At 38.1% G+C, this 25,814-nt stretch overlaps 1 protein-coding gene across 1 annotated transcript in view; it reads right to left on the bottom strand.

The window, feature by feature from the left end:
• Window positions 1-4,424: 4,424 nt before the first annotated feature.
• Window positions 4,425-25,814, bottom strand: part of LOC120539772 — a 31,788-nt gene continuing 10,398 nt past the window's right edge. Inside the window, exons 3-7 of the mRNA XM_039770156.1 lie at window positions 24,814-24,936; window positions 24,460-24,490; window positions 10,532-10,578; window positions 9,370-9,407; window positions 4,425-4,884 (exon numbers count right to left, since the gene is read on the bottom strand). Coding sequence (XP_039626090.1) covers window positions 4,747-4,884; window positions 9,370-9,407; window positions 10,532-10,578; window positions 24,460-24,490; window positions 24,814-24,936 — 377 coding nt within the window. The 3' untranslated portion in view covers window positions 4,425-4,746. The remainder of the gene's footprint in view (window positions 4,885-9,369; window positions 9,408-10,531; window positions 10,579-24,459; window positions 24,491-24,813; window positions 24,937-25,814) is intronic.

Here is a 25,814-nt window from a genome sequence, read left to right as displayed (position 1 = left end):
CTGATCTTCAATAACACAGCCCCATATTACTCTGATATACGCAATATCATTTTGTAAAACTCATGGGGGACCACTACAACCCACTCTTCCACCATGTGAAAAGTCCCCACCCCCACTTTTCAAAATCAGACGGGGGGGGGGGGGGGTCTAAGCCCCTTAAAACTTCTAAACCAAGCAACGACTCTGTTGTAAGTAAGGACAAACCTAAACAGTTTGCCAGATTCGGTTCCACTGGCTTGACTATTTTTCTGTGATAATGCAGTTTTGGTTTGGCTTCAACCCCCACAAAGGAATTTCACTTCCTAAATCCACCATAAACTCCAGAGCTTAAGTTGGGTTAACTGTGTTATACATTGAGAATTTCATGAATGCTGACTCAGCCACAAAGTTATGCATTATGCACATCCCAATTACAGTCACCCTTCCTGATTACATCTTTGAAACGCAGTGTAGCCTGGACTTTATATTGGTTTAGGTTCAGCTATTTTAGTATAATTCAAAGTTTTGCCCCCTCAGGTGAAATTATTTGAAAAGTCATATAGCCTTTATTTTAAGTGAGTCCAACAGCAACCTGCGTACAAAATTTTATAAAAATTGTTTAATCTTTTTTCACGTAATTGGTGAGCAAACAAACAAACAAACAGACATGATGAGATGGTTATGAAGTCCTTAGTGTGCAAAACAGATAAATAACATCAGATGAAGCTAAAAAATTTAAAAGATGAAGAGCATTATGATTTTATTAATACAGATTAAAAAATTACTAATAATTAAATATCAAGGGATATTTGCAGAACAATAGTTATATTTTTATAACTTTTACATTTCATTATATAAAATGTAAAAGTCTTTTGCTGTTGACCCACACAGGCTGTATAGAAATTCACTTTGCAGCATGGCAGATTCTCTACTGTATGTTGCCAATGGACTTATCAGTGGACTATGAAAGAGCTGGTGCACAGATGGTGAGACATTATGGAGGTGGAGTTGAGGGTGATGCATATGTAGTCAGATGCAACTTACCATTTCACACATCTACTGTGTGTATTAATGACATACACGTCCACAAAATGTATTCTTGAAATTGGTTCTGTGATCTTGCTTACTTTAAAAAGGGGAACCGGAGGGTGTGTTCCAACTATAGAGGGATCACACTCCTCAGCCTCCCTGGAAAAGTCTATTCGGGGTTCTGGAGAGGAGGGTCCGTCGGATAGTCGAACCTCGGATTCAGGAGGAACAGTGTGGTTTTCGTCCTGGTCACGGAACAGTGGACCAGCTCTTCACCCTTAGCAGAGTCCTGGAGGGTGCATGGGAGTTTGCTCGACCGGTCTACATGTGTTTTGTGGACTTGGAAAAGGCATTTGACCGTGTCCCTCGGGAATCCTGTGGGGGGTGCTCGGGAGTATGGGGTACCGGACCCCCTGATAAGAGCTGTTCGGTCTCTGTACAACCGGTGTCAGAGCTTGGTCCGCATTGCCGGCAGTAAGTCGAGCCCGTTTCCAGTGAGAGTTGGACTCCGCCAGGGCTGCCCTTTGTCACCGATTCTGTTCATAACTTTTATGGACAGAATTTCTAGGCGCAGCCAGGGTGTTGAAGGGGTCCGGTTTGGTGGACTCAGGATTGGGTCACTGCTTTTTGCAGATGATGTTGTCCTGTTTGCTTCATCAGGCTGTGATCTTCAGCTCTCTCTGGATCGGTTCGCAGCTGAGTGTGAAGCGGCTGGGATGAGAATCAGCACCTCCAAATCCGAGAGCATGGTCCTCAGCCGGAAAAGGGTGGAGTGCCCTCTCAGGGTTGGGGGAGAGATCCTGCCCCAAGTGGAGGAGTTCAAGTATCTCGGGTCTTGTTCACGAGTGAGGGAAGAATGGAGCGTGAGATCGATAGGCGGATCGGTGCGGCATCCGCAGTGATGCGGGCTCTGCATCGGTCTGTCGTGGTTAAAAAGGAGCTGAGCCATAAGGCAAAACTCTCAATTTACCAGTCGATCTACGCTCCTACCCTCACCTATGGTCATGAGCTATGGGTAGTGACCGAAAGAACGCGATCGTGAATACAAGCGGCTGAAATGAGTTTCCTCCTCAGGGTGTCTGGGCTTTCCCTTAAAGATAGGGTGAGAAGCTCAGTCATCCGGGAGGGGCTCAGAGTAGAGCCGCTGCTCCTCCGCATCGAGAGGAGTCAGATGAGGTGGCTCGGGCATCTGATCAGGATGCCTCCTGGACGCCTCCCTGGTGAGGTGTTCCGGGCACGTCCAACCGGGAGGAGGCCCTGGGGAAGACCCAGGACACGCTGGAGGGACTATGTCTCCCGGTTGGCCTGGGAACGCCTTGGGATTCTCCCAGAAGAGCTGGAAGAAGTGGCGGGGAGAGGGAAGTCTGGGCCTCTCTGCTTAAGCTGCTGCCCCCGCGACCCGACCTCGGATAAGCGGAAGAGGATGGATGGATGGATGGATCTTGCTTACTGTATTCTCGAAAAATAAACAAATTTACTATGCAAGGTAATAGTTAAAATAATTAAAGATGAACAGACAACTGCCAATAATAGGTTGGAAAACAACAAGCATACGGTATGTACAGGGTAAGTCAAAATTATGGTGACGCTAATGGTACTGCTATGTACAGTATATACTATATGTATATACTTATACAGCTTTATGGTCCATGTGTTGAACATGATGGAGAACAGGTTCAGACATTCCTGTAAATTATTTTGTACATATTGTCACACACGTGCGAATAGGGGGACATTGTGTGGACAAAGTAAAGGTAATTCCACGCCAGGCTAGGGGAGGGCGGGGTGCATTAAACCTTCTCCTGCTATCTCTACAGACCAGCCGTGGGAAAACCTAGCTGAATCAAGAACATCACTTCCGGTTCTGGCGCCTAGAAGAATGTCACATCCGGTTCTGGCGCCTAGAAGAACGTCACTTCTGGTTCCGGCGCCTAGAAGAATGTCACTTCCGGTCCCGGCTCCCAGGCTGATGTCAGAGAAACATCACTTCCGGTCAACCTACATCACTTCCAGTTAACATACATCACTTCCTGTCTGACCATTTAAAACCGCCATCTTTTCCAACCTTCAGCAGTTCCGTCTGGCACTCTCCGGAATCAACTACTCTGTTGAATGAAAAACCAAACCTTTGCAGCCAGGAATAATATACGGGTGGCTGCCCGAAACCTTTTTACGTGTGTCGAGTCTCTTCCTTTTTACAATATGAAGTATGTTTTGTGAATAAATTGTTCCTGCCATTCAAATGTTTACATTATTTTGACTCACCCTGTATTTTAGGACATCCTTCTCTTCCGTCTGCCTCTTTCAAAATGACATCCGTCCTGCAGCAAGAGTTCCATGCTCCCTGCATCAAAACTCAATCCACTCTCCTATCACTTTTAAAACAGCATCTGTCCTCCAACCTCCAAAAAAAACTGCTTCTGCTCTGTTATCCCTCGGACACAAAAACAAGAGAAACACAGGCAGGGTCCTTCAGAGGGGGTGAAATTGCACGAGGGAGGATGGAGTTTTGTCAAAAAATGAAGGAAGTTCTAAAGTGGACGGCGTAGTATGTTGTGATTTTTAGTTGGATTGGGTGAGTTCAGAAATGAATGGCTACAATCCAATTCTAAATCTCTTCTCTTTTGATGTTCTTTGTAATACTGCAACAAGTTGTCTTAACACTTTCTAAAGATATTTTCTGGTGGCTTCAGGTTGTAAACAAACTGCCGCCAGGCCACATTCACACTGGTACTGTTTAGACTGCCCCACAGTCTTGATTTGAATGTGCGCAGAAAAGAAAGATCCTCAAAAAAACAAACTGAAGCTGAACTGTTGCCTGTGAAGTAGAGCTGTCAACTGTACCTCTAGGCCACCCACTGACAAATTAATTGACAAACAATCATTTGGGCGGAAAAATTCAGTAGAGATTTGAGTTTTCTGTGTGACTGTTGGTGATGGACACTGAAAGTGAATTAAAGAAAGTAGTTACTGGGGTCATTTGTGGATTTTTTTTTTCAAACTTGAGATAATATCACAGTAAAATAATAATACAGTTGTATGTACAAACACCTCCATGTCCAAGGTGCCAGTTTCTAGGCTTATTGACAATTCACGCACAGTAAGTGTGAGTATTGCAATGCGCACTTTGATTGCACATCATGAGAAAATTAATAATTTCATTAATTTTAATGTGCATGTTTAGAATTCACTTCTTTATCTGGCAGATCCATATTTTAACTCCTTTCAGTGTAATGTTCTGACTGAGAACCAATCTAGTACTGGTCATCCATATCTCAAAATGAATTACCAACTAACTAAAATACATTGAATACCATTAATAATTTGGAAATAAAAAACATCTTATTTGTGTTGTTACTTTGCAGATGTGTATTTGTAATACATTTGATAGCATTGGATGGTATGGTGGTGGAGGCCTCATTGTCTATTCTAACATTGAATGTTTTGGATTGCTGGAAAGCATTTAACAAAAGTGTGACATTTAGAAGCCATTTTGTCAATAATAATTTTAAAACAAATTATAGAAAATGCCCACTTTTATATAGTAAAATAATGTACACCTCAATACAAAATAAATTACCATCTATCTAGTACTCAAAAGTCTAAGATGAATGATATGGAGATACAAGGTCAGTGCTGAAATAGGAAGCTTTCTAGGGCAGATTCAGTCAGATTTGAAAATAAGGAAATAATTTGAGTGGATAAAAATTCTGCTAGGAATGAAACAGTTCAGACAATTCAACTTTGATGATTCAATCTGCGGGTATTAACTGAAGAATAATAAACTTTTTCCTCAATTGCTAGTGGCTTTCTTTGGGTACTTTTCTTCAGATTCAGCTGGACATATTGCAGATCTGACTCGTTTTCTTCAGGAGCCTGAAAGAATACAAAACAGTATGTCACTTGTATAATTAAATATGAAAAGCAATCAAACCACCTTTACAAGTTGCTCCTGCAATGGTGAACTAACATAATGAGCAGCAAGATCTCATTTTTAGAGTTTGTATAAGGGCTCCTGCTGACACTCAGTGCTGTGACACTCAGACTGACTGTGTGATCTCAGAGTCCCTAAGTGTCTGTGATGCCCTACTACTAGACATATCGGGCAAGTCCTCAGTTTGTACAGTACACTGTCGACCTCCATCTATACTAAAATGCCAGCAGTTCATTCAACAGCTAATACGGCCATTTTTAAATCTGGGATGCTGCTTGCAGCCTTAAGCCTGAGGTACTGGATATGCAGACGGGACACAGACTTACCTCCAGAGCTCTCCTAATGTCCATGTGGCTCTATTCTAGACCTTTCAATGTGTGGATGACTTCTGGATGTGGATGACTGATAACTGCCTGCAGTTAAATAGCAGCCAGTCAGCGGTTTTACTGTAGTGGGCACTCCCTGGCAGATGAGAACGTCTGCTGTTAAGCACATTGCTGTCAATGACTGTTGATTCATCTCTCCTCATCGGTAACATACCCTGAAGTCGCACTTTCCGTTCAAAGTCTGTAAAACTTACTTTAATTATGTATCTACGCATGATGATGAAATATTGTCTCATCCTTTTACTTCTTCCTTCACTATTGTAATTACTGTTTTGGCCTGCCTTTAAAAAACGTCCAGAAATTGTGAAAGTGAGCTGCATGTGGACTAACAAATAAGGGGCACACATCTTTATATCTCCAGTTTTACCCTCCCTGCACTCCTTGCCATTTTAAGGTTCTCCTTTGGTCTATAGAGTGTCCTGCTTCTGCTCATCGTAGGTATAACTGCTGACTCCCTCAGGTCCAAATCTTTACTTTCTGGTTGTTCCACAGATGAAACAATGCACTATGGGTAACCAGGTGTTTTGTTCCATTGGTCCACCCTTACGTAACATGCATTCACATATTTGGACCTCAGCATCTTTAGAAATTTCTAAAAGAAACTTTAAGACTCGTCTTCTTCAATATGCTTTTGATACAAGTAATTGTTAATGACTAGTTTTAAATGATGTCTTTTAATGTTCCACTTACATTTATACTCTTATTTATATATTTCTATGTTTTATTTTAATGAATTCAAATCATTATTTCATTTTCTCTATTTATTTATTTTACTTTGTGAGGCACCTAGATATATTGAGTGTCCACTATAAATTAATTATCAATACCACATGACATAATTGGATATACTGTATGTTGTAATCTGCAGTCTCTTAATGAAAAGTATATTTGCTTTATTGTTATAACTGATTGTCATTCCCTGATGTTAAAATGCTTATACGTGCATTTGGTATTTCAGCTGGCACTTACAGTGTACCTAAAGTGAAAATCTTACGACTATAGTTTGTCTGTTTCAAAATTTCTACTTTAAGAACAAAGGAAGGTTGTCAAATTCACAGTAAGGCCTTGTTCACACGGGCGTTAAGTTTTTGGATAAACGAACTTGCTCTGAACGTCCTAGACGTTTATGTTGCATTTTGTGGTGGCGATCGATTGACTTCTACACCGGCGTTCGTTTGTCTCTGTCTAACGCCAGCCTGCAGCCCAAATTGTAGTTTGTGTGTTAACCTGTGGAGGCAGTGTCGGGAACTGGATATGAAAGCCTTTGTCGTTTTATTTGAGGTGCCTCCTTTCAATATGGACCATTTTGCTATGTTAGATATTAATCTTCTTGTTTTAAAAATACTCGTAATACGGCGACGTAGGGAGAGAAAAATCGCCGCCGCTACTGGGTTCATCCTCTGACTGCACAACGTCGGGTTAAAGGAAGTTTTTTTGTGCTTTATGAAGAAATGCGAAAATTTCCGCGCAAGTTTTTAAATTACTGTCGGATGTCGGTTTCCACTTTTGATTGTCTGCTGCAGCTGGTGCAATGCCACATTGCACGCCGATCAACCAATATGCGACTTGGTGTTAGCCCCGAAGAGAGACTACTTGTCACTTTGAGGTAAGGAAACAGTAGTCGAGTGTGCGCTTACACCGGTGTTATGCACTGAAATAACCAATCCCCCCGCTCCTCCGAAGCGTAAAATAAACGCGTAGAAAACGAACTAGAAGCGGTTTCCTTGCGTTCGTTGGGTTTTGAACGCCAAGAAAAAGCTGCATGCAACGTTTTTTTGATGCCGTATAAACGCGCAGTCGGACAAACGCACGTCACCAAAGCCCGTGTGAACACTCTCATTGACTCCTACGTGTAGAAAACACTCGGCGCTTGATCTGCGCTCACCGGACGCTACGAACGCAAAAACCGCTCGATTTTAAAGCCCGTGTGAACAAGGCCTAAATCATTGTGAAATCAAATTGATTTGGCAGACATGTGATTTATAGCTCAATCCTTTATCTGTTAGATCATACATCATCATTATCATCTATGTGTCTTTGGCATCAATCAATCTGAATATTTTATATTTACACTTAGAGTCTATTATTTTTAGCTACAGTACTTTTTGTGTTCTGCAGTGGAGATACAGTTTCACCAAACTGAACCTATGTTAACATTTCCTTTGCATTTCATTATATTGTATGCTTCAACAGAATTGTGTTAAATACTATAGCATTTTTACTTACCTAGCCCACTGATTTATAATCTATACAAACATCTGACCCTTTAAAAATATCTGTTGATATGTCAAAATTGATTAAAAACACTTACCTGAGGCTATGGCAGACTGTTAAATGCATTACTAGAAACTAGTAAGCAGATTTCACAGTCAGTCAGTCATTATTCAACCCGCTACATCCTAACACAGGGTCACGGGGGTCTGCTGGAGCCAATCCCAGCCAGCACAGGGCGCCAGCCCACCGCAGGGCACACCCCAAACACACACTAGGGGCAATTTAGGATTGCCAATGCACCTAACCTGCATGTCTTTGGACTGTGGGATTAAACCGGAGCACCCGGAGGAGACCCAGGCAGACACGGGGAGAACATGCAAACTCCACACAGGGAGGACCTGGGAAGCGAACCCACAAAGCAATTTTACAAAAAATGTGAAAGTATTAAAAAAAACAACATTTAATGCTATGGAAATTATGCTAAGGATGTCAGCAAATTAAGAAGAACACAAAAAATACTGTATAATATATCACTTTTTTATATTTTTTAACCAGTCATCTGATTTTTTTTACTAAATATCTAAATTAAAGCAAGCTGTCTGTTTAAATAAAGATTTCAGTTAATTAATCTGCTTGTGATTAATAAAGCAAACAGCCAAAAGGAGTGCTTGAAGACCAAATAAGATAATTTGTTAAGCTGGCCACCATGTCAATACATACTGAAATGGGTGAAATGAATATAATTTGGACTAAGTGACGCATATTACTCCAACATCAGACTTTACAGAAGAAGGTCCAGCGTCCTATGCCTTGTAACCCTGAACTGTAAATGCTCACATTATACACAGGCTAGGAATAATGTGTTTATTTTCTAAGTATAGGGAAAGTATTGGAATCTTCCAAAAATTCCATGTTGGGGTTTTGATGAATCTCGATGTTTCCCAGAGTCCGAAAATACCATTTTTGGAATTGTCTGTGTGTTCTGTGTGTGTATGTAAACACGATAACCTGAGTACGCTTTCACTTAGGTCAACCAAATTTTGCATACAAGTATTAGGTACAAAATATTCATTTCTATCAACTTTTGGGCTATTTCTGCTGGAAGTGATACTTTACATTTTATTCATGAAGCTGAAGATTTATTCAACTTTACTTTTATAATAATTGTTCAATCTATTATTAATTTGATTTGTTGTTTATGGTTTTTAATGTATATAATATACAAATATAATCATTGTCTTGCGGTTTACTTCTCAAATATCCATCACCATATCTGATTATAGGAGAAAGTCTAGGGGAGACCACTCCCCATTTTTTTAAAACATTGACTGCTAGCATAATTCATCAGATTCACATAGTCCATGCTCTTCTCAATCAGGTTCAATCTTTCAATGACAAAGCCATTTTTCATAAACAGTCCATTAGGATTAGCAATGAAGATACCAGCAGAGAACAAGCTGGTATTGGTTTCTTCTTATCCATTGGCCATCTTTCAAAATGTTGATATAAACCAGCTAACCCATTAACCTTCAAGATGAGCACTTGTTGCTTGTCAGCTTTCGCATACACAGAGTCCACCACTACAGCTGAACATAAAATCAGACCTGCCTGATATCGTCTGGGCGAGTCGTAGTTTGGTTGGAATAAGTTACCTTGTATGTTAGACTACACAACTGGCGGTCACAGGAACATGTTGTGACTTCCCCTGATTTGCTAAGATCATGAAGATAAAGTCTGTAACTGAAAATTGCTGGAAGAGCCATATAATGTTACAATGCCGTTAGATGATTTGCTGACTTTGAAGCTATGCAAACAGGTAACACTCACCCTCTGGGGAATCTCCTGCTTCTTATTGCGTTTTTTCTCTGTAAAATGACACGCAGGAAGAACAATTAAATATGAAACTAATTATTTATTCAATGATATATATTATTTTACTTTCATCATATGCAATTAAATAACACTTTTGTCACTATTCATCTATCTATTCATCTTTTTGCATTACAGAGTGTTGGTGAAAACATAGTCCATACTAGCAGTGCCACACACACATCCACTCACACTAACATTTTCATATACAAACATTGACTTATGGAGGACCATTTTAAAGTCACCAATTAACCAACCAACTTATGGGGGCAATAAGAAAGGGGAGTAGCTGTTGAAAACCTATATAGACATAGAGAGAACATACTAAATTCAAGCAGGCACACCAGCCCTGTGTGCTGTGAGACAGGAGCACTAACCACGGCACCACTACTCCATCCATGATTGTTAAAAATTTACATTTTGACGTGCACTATACAAATTACGTATTATATATGTTTTTCTCAAGACATTTTGTAGGTAAACAACCTGCATTTCAGAAGCTAGTGTACAAATCCTACTACATAATGAACTACATATTATAACAAAGGAAATGATAAACACGCTATAAAGCACCAGCCATTGCACACAAGTCACAGTTTGCATTTCTGGATATTACATGAGGTGGCTTTGATAGTTTGGCTGATCTGAATAATGAGAACTGTAGAAGAACATTAAAGGATAAAGGTGCTAATTTTCCCAAATCAGTGTTATTCCCAAGCCAGAGCTGGACCCTGGTTATGAAAATGAAGCTAAGAACCTAACATGCCCAAGAAATTCTGCTCACAATGTTTACTATACTTGTGTTCTTTAACGGGAGGCAGACGCTTACTGAACATCTTTGAGCCAACAATGAAATGTCACATAGCCTTGTTATGTAGAGAACAGCACCTAGCATATATTGCTGAATGTAGGTCTGCGTATTTGTTTGTCTGCTACGCAAATCCACACGGCTGAGCTGAACTCCACCAAATTTTGCACAGCTACCCCATTTGTACAGTGGAACACCACAGGCAACGAGTTGCTCCAAACATTTATTGGTGCCACAAATCGGTCTTGGGCACCCCTGAAAGTACGTGTATATAATAAAGTCCTTTTAATATATCAAAATTTGATAACTTACTAGATAAAGAAGCGTCTCTGGGAATTTCACTGTAAAAATCTTCTTGGCTAAAAAAAAAAGTTAAAGAAAAATAACCTTTAACCAGAATTTCTATAGCCAAATCTTTAGACTTCTTCAGTTTTTCATGTTATATTTTTTTTCCTAATGGCAATTACATTTCTGAACATTAAAACATAAGGTATAACCAAAGCCATTATTTTAACAAATTCGCGAAAGCTAACAGTAATTTAGAAATTATTAACATTTGCAGATAATAGAAAGGAAGCAGAGAATCATTTTATGGGATTTGGAAAAAGCAGATCAATGCAGACAACTGAAATTTTGTTAGCAGAAAAAAGCGCTTGTAGCAAATACAATGTAAAAAGTAAGCAAATTACAAAAGGTTTTAAACATCACACTCTGTATTAATTCAATGCAAGGCTTCATGCTGAGAAATAAGTATTCAATTGTCTTCTGATTTACTGTAACTGCAGCTCTGTGCTGCTCGTACTCCTCAGTGTTTTTAGGCATATCATGTATGTCACTGTGAGTCAAAGCTGATGCCTTTGTACAGGCCTTTAAAGAGTGGTTTCCTCCTCACAAATGAACGCCTTTGATTGTAAAGATATCTGTGCTGTTCAATCTGATATTTCTACACCCAAAGTTGACTGTCTGTGATGCCCCAAATCTGCAGCCTTCAGTTCCAGGACATTAATAGTCGTGATTGTGATGTACAAGGGCAAGTGAGGCAGACAAGCAAAACTTTAAAATCAGAACACTGACAGTTTTTTTTAAATAAAGATAAAATGTTCACATGTGCAAAACATTGCATTCCATAAAGAAATAGTTCAATAAACAAATAAGTTAAAATGCCAAAATGGAGAGATAAAATTCACGTCATTCCTTCCTACTTAGGACCACGGGAATTCCCCTGACACAGACCACCGCATCCCCACCATCCAACAACTCATTTGGTCACCACAGATCTGAACTGCCACTTCTTCTGCTTCGTGGATTTCGTGGAGCTGCCTGTCACATCCGTCGATCACTGCAGGTCCCAAGTTGCCATGCCCTTACCCAGAATCCACTGTGTTAAAACTCCCTCCTTCCACCAGCAGTCATGGCCCTCCAGTCCTCTCATCAGCTCCATGTTTCAGCTATTGAGCCGCCAACAAGCTGAGCACTTACACGGCCCTCCATCCTACTCTCTACAGACTAATCAGGCTAATGGATGCTGCCCAACTCATCCTCCTCTATTACCTCTCCAAAGACAAAGGGAAATGGGATCATTTTCTCTATTCTTCAAATACAAGACCTTTTCTCAATAGAAACTTTTTCATCTCCCTCTGCTAACCTGCTCCCTTTTATTTCAGCCAATCTGTTTTCATTAAGATTTCACATGAGCGTTATGCACCGGCACCAGGTAAGAGGAGGTTGCATGAAAATCATTAAATAAATTGATCAATTAAAACATTCCAACCTTTCTCTCACAACACCATCATCCATCCATCCATTCATCCATCTTCCAAACTGGAACAAGGTCATAGAGTAGCTCTAGTCGTCCCCAGCAAAGACTGGATAAAAGGCAGGGCTCTCAACCTCGCTCAAATACCGACTGACTGGGATTAAGCAATGATAATGATGCTTGTCATACTATTTAAGGAATTGCATCCCAACAGATTTACACATATATAAATTTGTCTGCTTTTTTTTATTATTTTGTAAACATTTTGCAAACCTAAAATTGCTCAGTGGTCCAAAATAAATTAAATTCTTAATAATTGTGTGGTAGTTTGCATTATAATCATGGCTAGTGTGTTGTATATTACATTTTCAACGATCCTATAGAGTTTCACTTCATTTGCAAATTGTTAAGGCAGAACCTTCTGAAATGTGACGTGTTAATGGTAAATGAAATGGATAAAACAATAACTGCGTAAAGTCTTTGCATTTCTCTTACAGAGGAAATACTGGTACTTATCAATCTGACGTCCAAATAATAATAATAATAATAAATACATCCATTTATTTTACAATTGAAAGGAAAAAGCAGCATTCTGTAAAGTGCAGCACACAAAAATAAACTAAACTGAATTAATTTCAGTTAGTGGTGAGATTTAAAATGAAGGTATTAGTTCATTATTCAAATTACTTATGATCGCTATTTAATTATGTTTAACTTGTTCCTACCTTCATAGATTTAAATCATAGATTTAAATGAGAACAGTGTAACATGTAAACTACAACATAAAATGTATTCTGAGAAACTTGAACCTAATTCTAGGGAATAACAATGGTTACTGGACATTACAAGTGTCTCTGAAAGATGCCATAAATACGGTAGCTCCAGTGAAATCAAATGCGATTACAGCATGAAGAAACTTACCCCACTTAAACACGTTGAAGCGATTCAAATATAATGCTGTAAATTAGAATTAATATAGAAATCGGCAAGGTTCTTTTGTGCTAGACTAATAGATGAAAAAAGAAATGATTTTTATGTATTGCTTAGAGCAGTTGCTGATTTGACAAATGGGAAATTTGAACTGCTATGCAAAACCCCCACAAACATTAGTGGATCAGATTTTAACTTCTTTAATGACAAATTTGATAAAGTCTGAGATTACAAATAATCTTATAAACTTCTCAGCTTTCTTTGTGCATGGTAGGTTAGTAATTTCATCTTTATAAAAGAACCGTAAATAATAACTAATTTCTCCAATGAGACCTGCTAACAGGGGAGGCTGTCTCACCTGTCATTATGAAAAGTAAAAAAAAAATAATAATGATAACATAAAATAAATGTGTCCACTGCTCTGTGCTATAAATTTGTTTTCTGTATAATACCAATAATTTTCATCATTTTTATAGTCAAAATCTCTGAACTGCTGCATTTGCTGTTCAAGTACAGGAGAGAAACGCGAAGTGCGGTACTGTAGAGGCGAGCCTCACGTCACCTCAGACTGCTCTCTCCCTCACACAATGGGTTGATGCATGCGATTGGCACGTGCCTGTTGCTGTCTGTCTGTATGTTGCCAATATAATGTTTCCAGACACGTTCATTATACACCTTGACTTTCCACAGTCTGGCTAATATCTTTATTGAATGTGTGTGACATATTTAGTCTTACTGATTGGACATAAAACCACAGTGAAAAAAAACAAGGTGAGGCAGACAGTACCGTGCCGCACTGAAGGGGGCACACGTGAGCACAACAGGTGCTTGTTGCTGCTGTTCTTCTGCACAGAGGCTCTAAGCGGCATTAAGTTAGGAATATAAGAAAGTCAAGTGCACTGCAGCGGTCTGTTTATTTTTATTTTTTGGTCCGACTGACTGCCAAAATGGAAGATTAAGATATTTAAAACTAAAGGAAAATAAGAAGGACTTTTACAAGAAAGTGCTGGCGATTTTTGTGGAGAGGGTTAGGAGCATGAACTTCATTTACAAATAAAGGTAAGACCATAAATGGTTTTCAGTTTTATATAAAATGGGATCAGACTAAGACAAAAAACAATCCAATATTTAAAAACTAAATTCTGACCTTAAATAAAATATTCTTTTGTTTTTCTTGTTATCCTCTTGTTGAACAGTTTGTATTAAAATTGACTAAAGCGTCAGAATTAAAAGCTTATAAAAACAACAAAATATTTCATTTAAGGTCAAAATTGATCTCTATTTTTTTATTTTGTACACCACTCTATAATTTCATTTGTATTGAATGAGTATTCATCCATTATCCAACCTGCTATATCCTAACACAGGGTCACGGGGTTCTGCTGGAGCCAATCCCAGCCAACACAGGGCGCAAGGCAGGAAACAAATCCCAGGAAGGGCACAAGTCCACCGCAGGACACACACACACCAAGCACACACTAGAGACAATTTAGGATTACCAATGCACCAAACCTGCATGTCTTTGGACTGTGGGTGGAAACAGGAGAACCCGGAGGAAACCCATGCAGACATGAGGAGAACACGCAAACTCGCCGAACCCAGGTCTCCTTACTGCGAGGCAGCAGCGCTACCACTGCGCCACTGTGCCGCTCTGAATGAATATGAACTGTGGAACTGCAATATCAAATTTAGAATGCATGGAACATGCAGAGCAAATGCACTCTCTCTCATCGCTATAAATGTATTGTTCTTTCTTAGCCAAATATGCACCTTACCTATAAGTGTGATGCAAAGAATGCTGATGAGATATGAAACATAACCAGTAGTTAATGTGCATGCTGCCAATTGAATAGTGAATAATCTACTCTTTGGGGTTCATATATTTGTCACTCTGACTCTGAAGGAGTCAGTGCCTCACCAGCCATGAACCTCACCGCATGTCACTGCTAACTTGTCCCTAAGCTCGAGCCCCAAAAACAGCAATGAAAAACACAAATGCTGGTCTGGCTGCACCCATTCTTAAAAGTACAATTAGATTTTATTAACTAGCACAGTTCCAATAAAACCATCAATTATCAGACCATTATTGAAAAATTTTAGAACTGGACCCATATATGCTTAATAATTGTAGACCTATTGCAAAATTACTTTTTTGTATAAATGAATAATTAAATAATTAAAATATTGAGTTGCGGGTATCACAGTACAAAGGTAACATGTTACTGTACTTTAATTAAATTTCCCAGTAATAAAGTAGTATATTGAGTCACTGATGTAATTAGAATTTAATCACTTACACTGCACACATTTCTAGACAAATAACATGTTAAAATCATAAATGTTTTGAAGGGCTGGCATTTCTTTTCACCTAACATAGGAGTTGAGCAGATCTGCATGCCCACACTGATTGGCGCCGCACGTGTGCGCTGTTTTCACACAGATGCTGATAACACTGCATTTTACAACACTGTCAAATCTGTGGCAGAGCAGTGTGCTATTTTATGACATCAAATGATGGTTTGTTTTTTACCTCAGGATTGTATTGAGGTCAACTTTGCCTTTATTCAGAAATGAAGTTTATGACCTTTACTTCAGAAATATGATATTCTAATTTTAACAATGTATTATAAGAATTAGGATTAACAGAGAAAGAAATTAACCATAATGTGTGGCTGGGAACATTTGTAATTAAACATCCTTCTATATAAAAGCAGTCGGGATTGTCCTTCCATCCCGTGAGTGCTAGGCAGGCACGGAGTTTCACACACGCCCCGTCCATTTTGCAATGCACGATGGGATTTGTAGTTTCGTTTTTCCAGGTAAAAGATGATTTTCTACTCCAGACTGTGTGATATCTTCTTCTTCTTTCTTACTATATAAAAGCGGTCGGGATTGTCTTTCCATCCCGTGAGTGGAAAGCGTAGCGGTATTCCGCTTATCACAGACTTACTACTTGCAGTTTGCGGTACGAAGAGACATGATGTGAGCAGAGTTCTGGTGCTCCCATCGTTCCCTTGCTTTTGTGCGATGCACTGGAAAAATAGACATAATTATGTCTCTGGAAATAATTAATGTTGATGGAGTACAAATGCCTCACCGCATAGTAAATATCAGGGGGGTTCAAAAGGCGCCTCCATATAGAAAAAAAGTTTACATTTCATCACAAAAATAACAGAAACTACGAGTATTAAAGTAATACCGCTCAAATGCAATATAACCAAATTAATGAGTTTGTATAAAATATCAAATTGATCTACATATTGAATTGCCTTAAGAAGTGGTCAACTTAAAAGTCGGTCGCCTTAAAAGGCGGGTCAGCCTAGTAAGATAATAATGTTTGTTCGTTGTGATGTACAAACTCTTGATCAAAAAGCTCATATATGTTTAGATTTACAGAGGCAAAAATGTTTTCGATATCATGGCATATCTTTACTGTTTCCATGAAAATGAACAAGTAAGTATACAACTAAATTATTACTTCAATTGTTAGTGAATATAAGATAATTTATTACAAAGCATAAAGTCTTTGAGTTTTTGCTCCTGCCTTTATATTAGTTTATGGAACATGGAGATGGTTGGACCACAGAGACACAGGTACAGTATATTGATTGTGTGACATAATAAATGCTGCAAGTAGTTGGCCCCGTCTGGTCAATAAGTGCTTAAGTTTGCTTACTTCTACACTAGCAATAATTGTACCCTTTACTGTCTCCATGTTTGCAAGTGCTCAAGTGGTTAAGTAAGTTTTAATTTAAAATATTACAATTTAGTTTTTAGCAGGAACTATTTTTAAGAGCTAAAAGTCTCTACTGGCTGTTTCATATGTTTGAAATGTAATGGCTGCTAAAATAAATCACATTTGTTTAACTGCTGAATTCACATTCACTGTTACTTGTTGTTTCCATTTGGGTGTCATCCTTTATACGTTTCAGTTGTTACATATTTGCATGGGTTTGGAGAATAAAGTAAAAGTAAAGTAATTAGTAATGTGATCATAAGTAGCAAGCAAAGTAATCCTATTAAAATATCAGAGAAGTAATTAATAACTTGTAATGGACTGCTTTTTTGAAGTGACTACTCCAACTCTGTTTAGGTTTGAAAGTTACATTGGGCTCACAGGCACTGTACTCATGTGCTTAAGTTTTTATTTTAATAAATCAATTTTAGTATTTACAGAAATGTAACAATAACACCCCATAATTTAGATGTGGTGACCCTCAGGGCTCAGTACTCAGCTAATGATTGTTTTCAGCTTACATGCTGTCCCAGAAGATATTTTAGAAAATATAATATCTGCTTTGTCTGTGTATGTAGATGATAAGGCGCTGTCTATGTCCATTGGAGCGAACGAGGCGTCTCCTTTTGTGTCCTTTCTTGTGTCAGCGAGTTAAAAGATTGAATGAGTGTTTGAATATAGAAAAACAATAAATGGTGATAAATTGTCATGTAACTTTTTTAACTCAGCAGGCCAAAACATTTATTTGAACTGAATCAACATCCACTTTACACATTATCTTTCACACCAGTCTGTTTTACCTTACTTTATAACACCATTTAAACATACATTTTTCAGCTCACAAATTCTGAAGAATTAAGACATTAAATACAGGGAATACAGAGAAATTAATCCATGCAGTTGTTGCTAGTAGTATTGGCTAGTGCAATTTGTTATTCTGCTTCTGATCAAATCATTCTGTTCATATCATTCAAACACTGCGGCAAGTATCAATAATTGAACAAGGACATATCAACACATAAAATCTTTACCATGGCTTCACTTAAGGTCATAGCTGATTTCAAAACCTTCATTCATATACAGCTTTATGATTTCAAAATGCTGGCCTGCTAAAGATCCTAAGAATTAATAAAATAACTGTGGCATGTCAAGCTTTCAGCTAAAGATGCTCTGAAGGTATAGAGCAGGGGTGGGCAAAGTCAGTCCTGGAGGGCCACAATGGCTGCAGGTTTTTGCTCCAACCCAATTGCTTAATAAGAAGCACTTATTGCTCAAGTAACACTTCTGCTTCATTTTAGTTGTCTTGCTCGTTAGGATTTTAAACCCTTATTGCTTATTTTAGTCTTAAACAGCTGTAGTCTTGGTTTTTAATTGCTCCTTATTAGCAATAACATGCAAATGACAAAAGAAACCAGCATTTCTCCATTTAGCTTGTTTCTGTTTACACCTGTGTGTGTTTATCATGCACTATTGGGTTTAATTAAATACTTGGAAGGAAAGTGAAGAGAAAAAACTGAAGCACTGAGGATAAGTTCGCTGATGACACTGCTATTGTGGGCTGCATCAGGAGTGGGCAGGAGGAGGAGTACAGGAAGCTAATCAAAGACTTTGTTAAATAGTGCGACTCAAACCACTTACATCTTAACACCAGCAAAACCAAGCTGGTGGTGGATTTTAGGAGGCCCAGGCCCCTCATGGACCCTGTGATCATCAGAGGTGGCTGTGTGCAGAGGGTGCAGACCTTTAAATATCTGGGAGTGCAGCTAGATGACAAATTGGACTGGACTGCCAATACTGATGCTCTATGTAAGAAAGGTCAGAGCAGACTATACTTTCTTAGAAGGTTGGCATCCTTCAACATCTGCAGTAAGATGCTGCAGATGTTCTACCAGACGGTTGTGGCGAGTGCCCTCTTCTACGCGGTGGTGTGCTGGGGTGGCAGCATAAAGATGAAAGACGCCTCACGCCTGGACAAACTTGTTAAGATGGCAGGCTCTATTGTAGGAGTAAAGTTGGACAGTTTAACATCTGTGGCAGAGCGACGGGCACTAAGCAAACTCCTGTCAATCATGAAGAATCCACTGCATCCACTTAACAGTGTCATCTCCAGACAGAGGAGCAGCTTCAATGACAGACTGCTGTCACTGTCCTGCTCCACTGACAGACTGAGGAGATCGTTCCTCCCCCACACTATGCGACTCTTCAATTCCATCGGGGGGAGTAAATGTTAACATTACTCAAAGTTATTGTCTGCTTTTTTTATTTTTATTTTTTCATTTTTATTACTATTTAATTTAATATTGTTTCTTTGTATCAGTATACTGCTGCTGGATTATGTGAATTTCCCCTGGGATCAATAAAGTATCTATCTATCTATCTATCTATCTATCTATCTATCTATCTATCTATCTATCTATCTATCTATCTAGTCTGTTTTAGATTTCAAATCATTTGGATGATATCCTTTGAAAGGAAAAAAAATCTAGGATATGAGAATGACTTGACATCGCAGAGTTAAAGCACTAACAAGCCATGAAATTAAATTATTGACAAGGACTGGTTTTTAATTAAGCAACTGGGTTGGAACGAAAACCTGCGGCCACTGTGGCCCTCCAGGACAGACTTTGTGCACCCGTGCTATAGAGCGATCTCTGTGCTTCTGTAAGAGATGCCAGTCAGCCTTTATCGCATATATCCAGCCTGAAGACTCACCCCTTTAGTCTAGCATACCCTGACTAGGGCTGGCAATGACCTTTTTTATTAATATTACAACTCTGTTTATTACTCATTTGCACAAAATGAACTATGACAATCGTAATAAATTATTACTGATCTTCTTTTCTGTTTTTCTTCCCCATATCCTGCTGTCACGCTGCTAGCACTCATGAGAAGTGACACCATAGGTAATGAGACCCTTGTGCCTAATGATTTAATTTTGTTATTCGACTGCCCAACTCGTATTCAAAATATTGAAGAATGCCTTAAAGGAGATGGGTGGCCTGATGGCCTGCCTCACCAGAACAGTGACTCTCTGTGTTAAAACCAATTGTGAACTCCCCACCAGTTTCTTTTTATCTAGGAATGTTGATGACTGGAGTTTTCATTTTCCTTCTTCCATTGTCAATTATTTTTTGACTTTTTTTTTTTTTTTTTGCTTTTACTTTATCGAACCAAATTGTTGTATGCATTTGTGCATAAGATGTACTGTGTTGATTATTTCTGTCATTGCATTATAATTTAAATATTCAGATATGGTGTGAGATTAGAGAGCACTGTGGAGGAACTGCAGCAGACAAAAGTAAGCTGAATATGCAAAGTGCTAGGTTTATACAGAGCATGAATACAGCAGGAATGTCAAGATGTTAACTATATAATTTGCAGAAAAATATAATTTTTACACAAAAAAGTTTAATTGGAATACAGACAGGCAGACACAATGCACACTACACTGGGTGGGTGGACACTTTGTTACGCACACTATAATAATGGGTTATACTCCTATTTAAATTCTAATCAGGTTAAATTGTTTTGGGTATGGACTCAATTAAATGTTAAATGTTTGCCACAGGGATGATGCATTTGAATCTGTAAGAAAACTGTTGTTGATAAGATTTTGATGCCCTTCTACACTGAGCAGCTTGTTCGATTTACTTCCACAGTCACTTGATCACACAGAGATCTGTGTCCGTATTTATCAAGTGTCTCAGAATTACTTCTAGGAATTGCACTCAATTTCTGACTAGGATAAGAATGTGTTCTATTCAGGAGTAGGACATGAAAAATGTTTATGAAGTGTCCTCTACCCACTCCAAGCTAGTGGATTTACATCTTAGAGTGAATGCCATCACAAATTTTAAGGGACCCGACCTACAAACTCGGCATTTTGTGGTTTCATTGGAAATAATGATGATGCTTTGTAGTTTTGCAATACTAATGCTAAGGCTGCACCACAATAATAATACTAATAATAATAATAATAATAGCAGAAAAAGTAGAAGGAGAACATTATAATGTAAGATATTGTACTAAACTCCATGTAATTGTTACCACTTGGCAGCAGCATCAAGAATAATAGTCTTACAAGCATCCAGATGGAAAGACTAACACGCACACCCTAAATGAGAGTAAAGCCCAACAACGAGCATGTTTATTTAACAATGTATGATCCACAGCCATACTATGGGAAGAATCTCCTTTCTGCTCTTATTACCATAGGAGACGCCTTGCAAACTAACAGTTATTGAACTTGCCATGGCTTGTGCTGCATCTAAACTCATGTTCAGTCTTCCAGTGTATACCAAGTCATCTTCCAGAGTCATGTGCTGTGTCCCTCTCTGTGATTCCCCCATTATGTTCTGTGAGACTGTATTTATGCCCTAGAAATCTCGGAGTGGTGGCTCTGAGGCTAGGGATCTGTGCCAGCAATTGGAAGTTTGCTGGTTTGAATCTCATAAATGCCAGAAGTGACTCCACTCTGTTTGGGCCCCTGAGCAACTTCCTTAACTTGCAATTACTCCGTTCTGAGTATGACATTAATCTGCATCCAGCCCTGCAAGCAGGTCCTACAATGTGCAGGGAAAACTTGGGGGTTGGTGGCAGGATTGGCACTCCAGCCACTGTAAAAATCCTCACACTATTTACCGTGGTACTGAGGTGTCACCCTTGGCACAGCTGCACTTGGATCTCGATCCAGGTGGTTTGCTGTGTGTTGGGTGCGGCAACGTGCTGTAATCAGCACATGCTCCCAACCTCTCTCTCCCAAGAATCTGTGCTTGCCTTTTTGAACGTTCCTAGGTTCGAAAGTATAAAGTAAATATTCCAGGAGTTTGTAGAATGCAAATCTCAGCATACCAGTGTGACATTTCACTGTTCATTTTCAGGGTGATATTCTGGCTACTACATTACAGTTTGCATCCATGACCACCTATGTGTTGAAACATGATATCACTTGCGATTCACATATGCATGCTCATACAAACTTGGGGCAATGATCTTCATGTGTGCCATCAATCACACCAACTAGTCTATGAAAACCAATGATTTGCATGAATATAGTTTGTTGTAAGGATATTCAACATATGATTCAAAATTCAAGATATGATTTGTTATGACAAACTTAAATCATCATTATTTCAAAGCTGCAGTTTCCATGTGGTCAAAAAATTGCAACAATACTTTTTTATTTTGGCTGAGAGTGCATAACTTCTTCACATTGATAAAATGGTCATGCAATATGCATAATTTGTTATAAATATTATTTAACCTCTAATAAAGATAAAGTCTTTTTATGAGTTTATCATTGTCCAGCACATTTTCAAAACAATCAGCCTTCCTGGGATGTGTGTGTTGATCTCTGCCTGAACGCCATCTTCTGACAGCTTCTAGTGAGTTAGGCTCATGAGCTCTCCTAAATCCTGAGAGTCATTTCCTAAATTAGGATAATTGAGAAAGTGCTTTTATTCCTACTCTTAGGACCTAATTTGCATCACTCTTAGATTTTTGAGCCAGGTAGAGCCATTTTACTACTTGGGGATGCTTGATAAATATGGGCATTGGTGATTAGGAAAGCCATTTTATTAAAAATTAGTCTGTTCACCTAACACATTCTGGGAACTCTTCTGGATTTGTGGTTTGGATCTTTATCCTGCAGCAAGGTCCCATTTACAGATGTTTATGGTTATAAGGGATATTTCTCATCAGAAATCAGGTTCACATAGTCTGAACCCTACAGTGTTTGTTCATTTACTATTACACTCAGTTTGCACCAGAAAACACACTTCACACACCTAGACCTCCACCTGCAGCCTGTACTGATGACAAACTTCAGCACAGATCTTTAAAATTAATTTGGGTTTTGCTTTATCCTGGTCTTCCCATTAATGTAAATCAGCAAGGAATGTGGTTCCTCAACCCAGATGACCTTTTTCAGACTTGCAACTACTTGGTTTTGGAAAGTTGTTTTAGTTCAGAGGTTGCCATTCACTTTCAAATATAGAATGAATTTTGCAATCTGATATGCCTCTTTCAGGACCATAACGATTCTTGCCTATTAATTGTCTGAAGTCAGTAGCCAGTACTTTACTGTACTTAGGTCATTACCAGCCTCTATAAGTCACATTACTCAGGGGACTTTTGTTTGGTGACCCAATCTTGAAATAACTTCAACTGCGTAATTTATAATAAGCCTAGCAGGGCTGTGCTGTGGATGCATTTTTGCTGGTGTGTCTGGCATCTATGACCATGATGTATTCTAAGCCATTTAAATCTTCACTCTTCTGTTCTTGCTGTTTAATGTGTATGGCAAGCTGAATTAACATTTAGAGATATCTCAAAATAAATTTGAGCTATCTTAAAATGTAATTTACTTGTTAAGATATCTGAAACTCGCTTTGAGATATCTTAAAATAATTTCCCGCACATTTTAAGATATCTTCAATACATTTTGAGATATCAATGCATAAATGCATAATTATGTCTGTATTTCAAAATATCTCAAATGTATTTTCAGATATCTTAAATTGACCTTTCTTGCATTTTAAGATATTTGAAATGCATTTCAAGATATCTTAAAATCATTTCCTGTAAAACTGCGTATTATTTCAATTGGACTTCTTGTTTCTTATAAGATATTTCAAAATGTATTTGAGATATTTTGAAATGAGCTGGAAGTGATGTTGAGATATCTGAAAATGTATTTGAGATATCTGAAAATGGACAGGAAGCTGTTTTGAGATATCTGGAAATGTATTTCAGATATCTTAAATTGTATTGTAGATATCTGAAAATGGTATTGAGATATCTTGAAATAATTGAGTGTCCTTTTAAAGATACCTTAAAATGCATTTTAGATATCTTGAAATACAATTGGAGATATCTTGAAATACATTGTTAGATATCTGAAATGGAGCAGAGACCCATTTTAAGATATCATGAAATTAATTTGAGATATCTAAAAATATATTTTAGATATCTCAAACAACAGTGAATTTTAAGTTATCTTAAATGTTTTTTGAGATATCCTAAAATAACTTCCCAATCATTTTAAGATATCTCAAATTTATTTTGAGATATCTGAAATGCATTTTCAGATATCTCAACATAACTTCCTGCACATTTTAAGATATCACAAATACATTTTCAGATATCTTAAAATAACTTCCTGTGTATTTCAAGATATCTCAAATTCATTTTGAGATATCTCGAAAGGACAGGAAGTCCCTTTGAAAGAATAGGAAATGTTACAGGAAGTGATTTCGAGATATCTCAAAATGTATTTGAGATATCTTGAAATGCACAGGAAGTTATTTTAAAATATCTCGAAATGTATTTGCGATATCTCAAAATGCACAGGAACCTATTTCAAGATATCTCGATTTGCATTTAAGATATCTTAAAATGCATTTCAGATATTTCAAAATGTACAGCATATCATTTCAAGATATCTTGAAATCTATTTAAGATATCATAAAATGCTTTTTAGATATCTTAAAATAGATGCATTTTTAGATATCTGTAATTCAATTTGAGATATCTAAAATGCATTTCCAGATATCTTAAAATCCATTTTGAGATATCTCTAAATGTTAATTCTGCTTGCCATAAATGTGCACACGCATAATCACTTGCTTCCTGTTTACTGGCTTTAAATATTATATTCTACGTATGTTATGATAACACTGATTGAGTATTCAATTATCTATAAAGAACGGGAGTCACTAATGAACTTAGGACTCTGTGAATATGTACACCTAAATAAAAGGAAAGATGAATTTCAAACCTAAAGTCCAAAACTGATAATTTGTAGAAAACACCACCTACCGTAACTGTGGCTGATTTTGAAGCGGGACTTCTGCAAACATGTACAGAAAAAAATACAGTCCTTGTTAGAACTTTTATAAATGAAACTACATGTTCAGGAAACTGTTTAATATAGTTTTTAACTAGTCATACTGCACTGCATAAGTGCATTAAATTAATGATTACAAAGTTGAATTATGTTGGCATTAGATGACTAACACTAACAGTACATTTTAATAGACATGATGATGATGACTAATAGACTAGATGGCAATGGACAAGAATATAATACTTAAAGATAATAAACTGGACCATCAGAGTCTGTATAGTTGAGCACAACACATATACTGTAAAAGCAGGTGGTTGTAAACTTACCTGCCTGCTGTCTTCTTCTGGAGCAATACACAATTATTACGACAACAGCAATGGTAATTAAAATTGCTGCTCCAATGAGAGATGCTTTAGCCCAAAAAGGTGTATCATCTCCTAAAGAGTTATCTAAAAACAGATGGAACAAATTAATTGTATTTTGGCAGTTAAAGGGTCTCTTACACATCTCCATTTTTCTATTATAAGCAAAAAACAACAAAATCAAAAACAACACTGAAGCAAATCATAAAACTGTAGCAGTGGTGGAAAATCAGAAAATCGGAGGTGTCCAGTACGTGCCCTTCATTACATAAACTTGGTACTTTTAATCTGATGTTATCACAATGCCTTCCTTATATCCAATGTGTGTGAAGATATGTCTGCTTTTTCCATTTTACAGCACCAATAACTGGACCACGTTTCATCAGGACTGAGCGATGCATTTGTGAGTTATTGTATCCACAGGCTCACACACTAACGTAAAGACTTCAGGTTCAGGAATGCCTGAAATGTGTAAATCAATGGAAGACTCAGAGCTGAAATTTCTATTTATCTATACTAATAAAAGGCAAAGCCCTCACTGACTGACTGACTGACTCACTGACTCATCACTAATTCTCCAACTTCCCGTGTAGGTAGGAGGCTGAAATTTGGCAGGCTCATTCCTTACAGCTTACTTACAAAAGTTGGGCAGGTTTCATTTCGAAATTCTATGTGTAATGGTCATAACTGGAAGCTATTTTTCTCCATATACTGTAATGGAGTTGAGCTGGATGGCCGTGGGGGCGGAGTTTCGTGTGACATCATCACGCCTCCCACGTAATCACGTGAACTGTCTATCAACACAGTACGTAGAAAACCAGGAAGAGCTCCAAAAAGCGCTGAAAACAACATGCATTATATAATTGAGAAGGCAGTGAAGCAATAAGAAGCGAGCGACTGACATTTACAACCATATTCATGAGTGCTGCTACTTCGGAAACAAAGCACGGTGTAAACTTAAAGTT

The sequence above is a fragment of the Polypterus senegalus genome, chromosome 11 (assembly GCF_016835505.1).
Source record: "Polypterus senegalus isolate Bchr_013 chromosome 11, ASM1683550v1, whole genome shotgun sequence".
NCBI lineage: Eukaryota > Metazoa > Chordata > Cladistia > Polypteriformes > Polypteridae > Polypterus > Polypterus senegalus.
The sequence above is the reverse complement of the archived record's forward strand: the minus strand, read 5'-3'. Positions and strand labels throughout refer to the sequence as shown.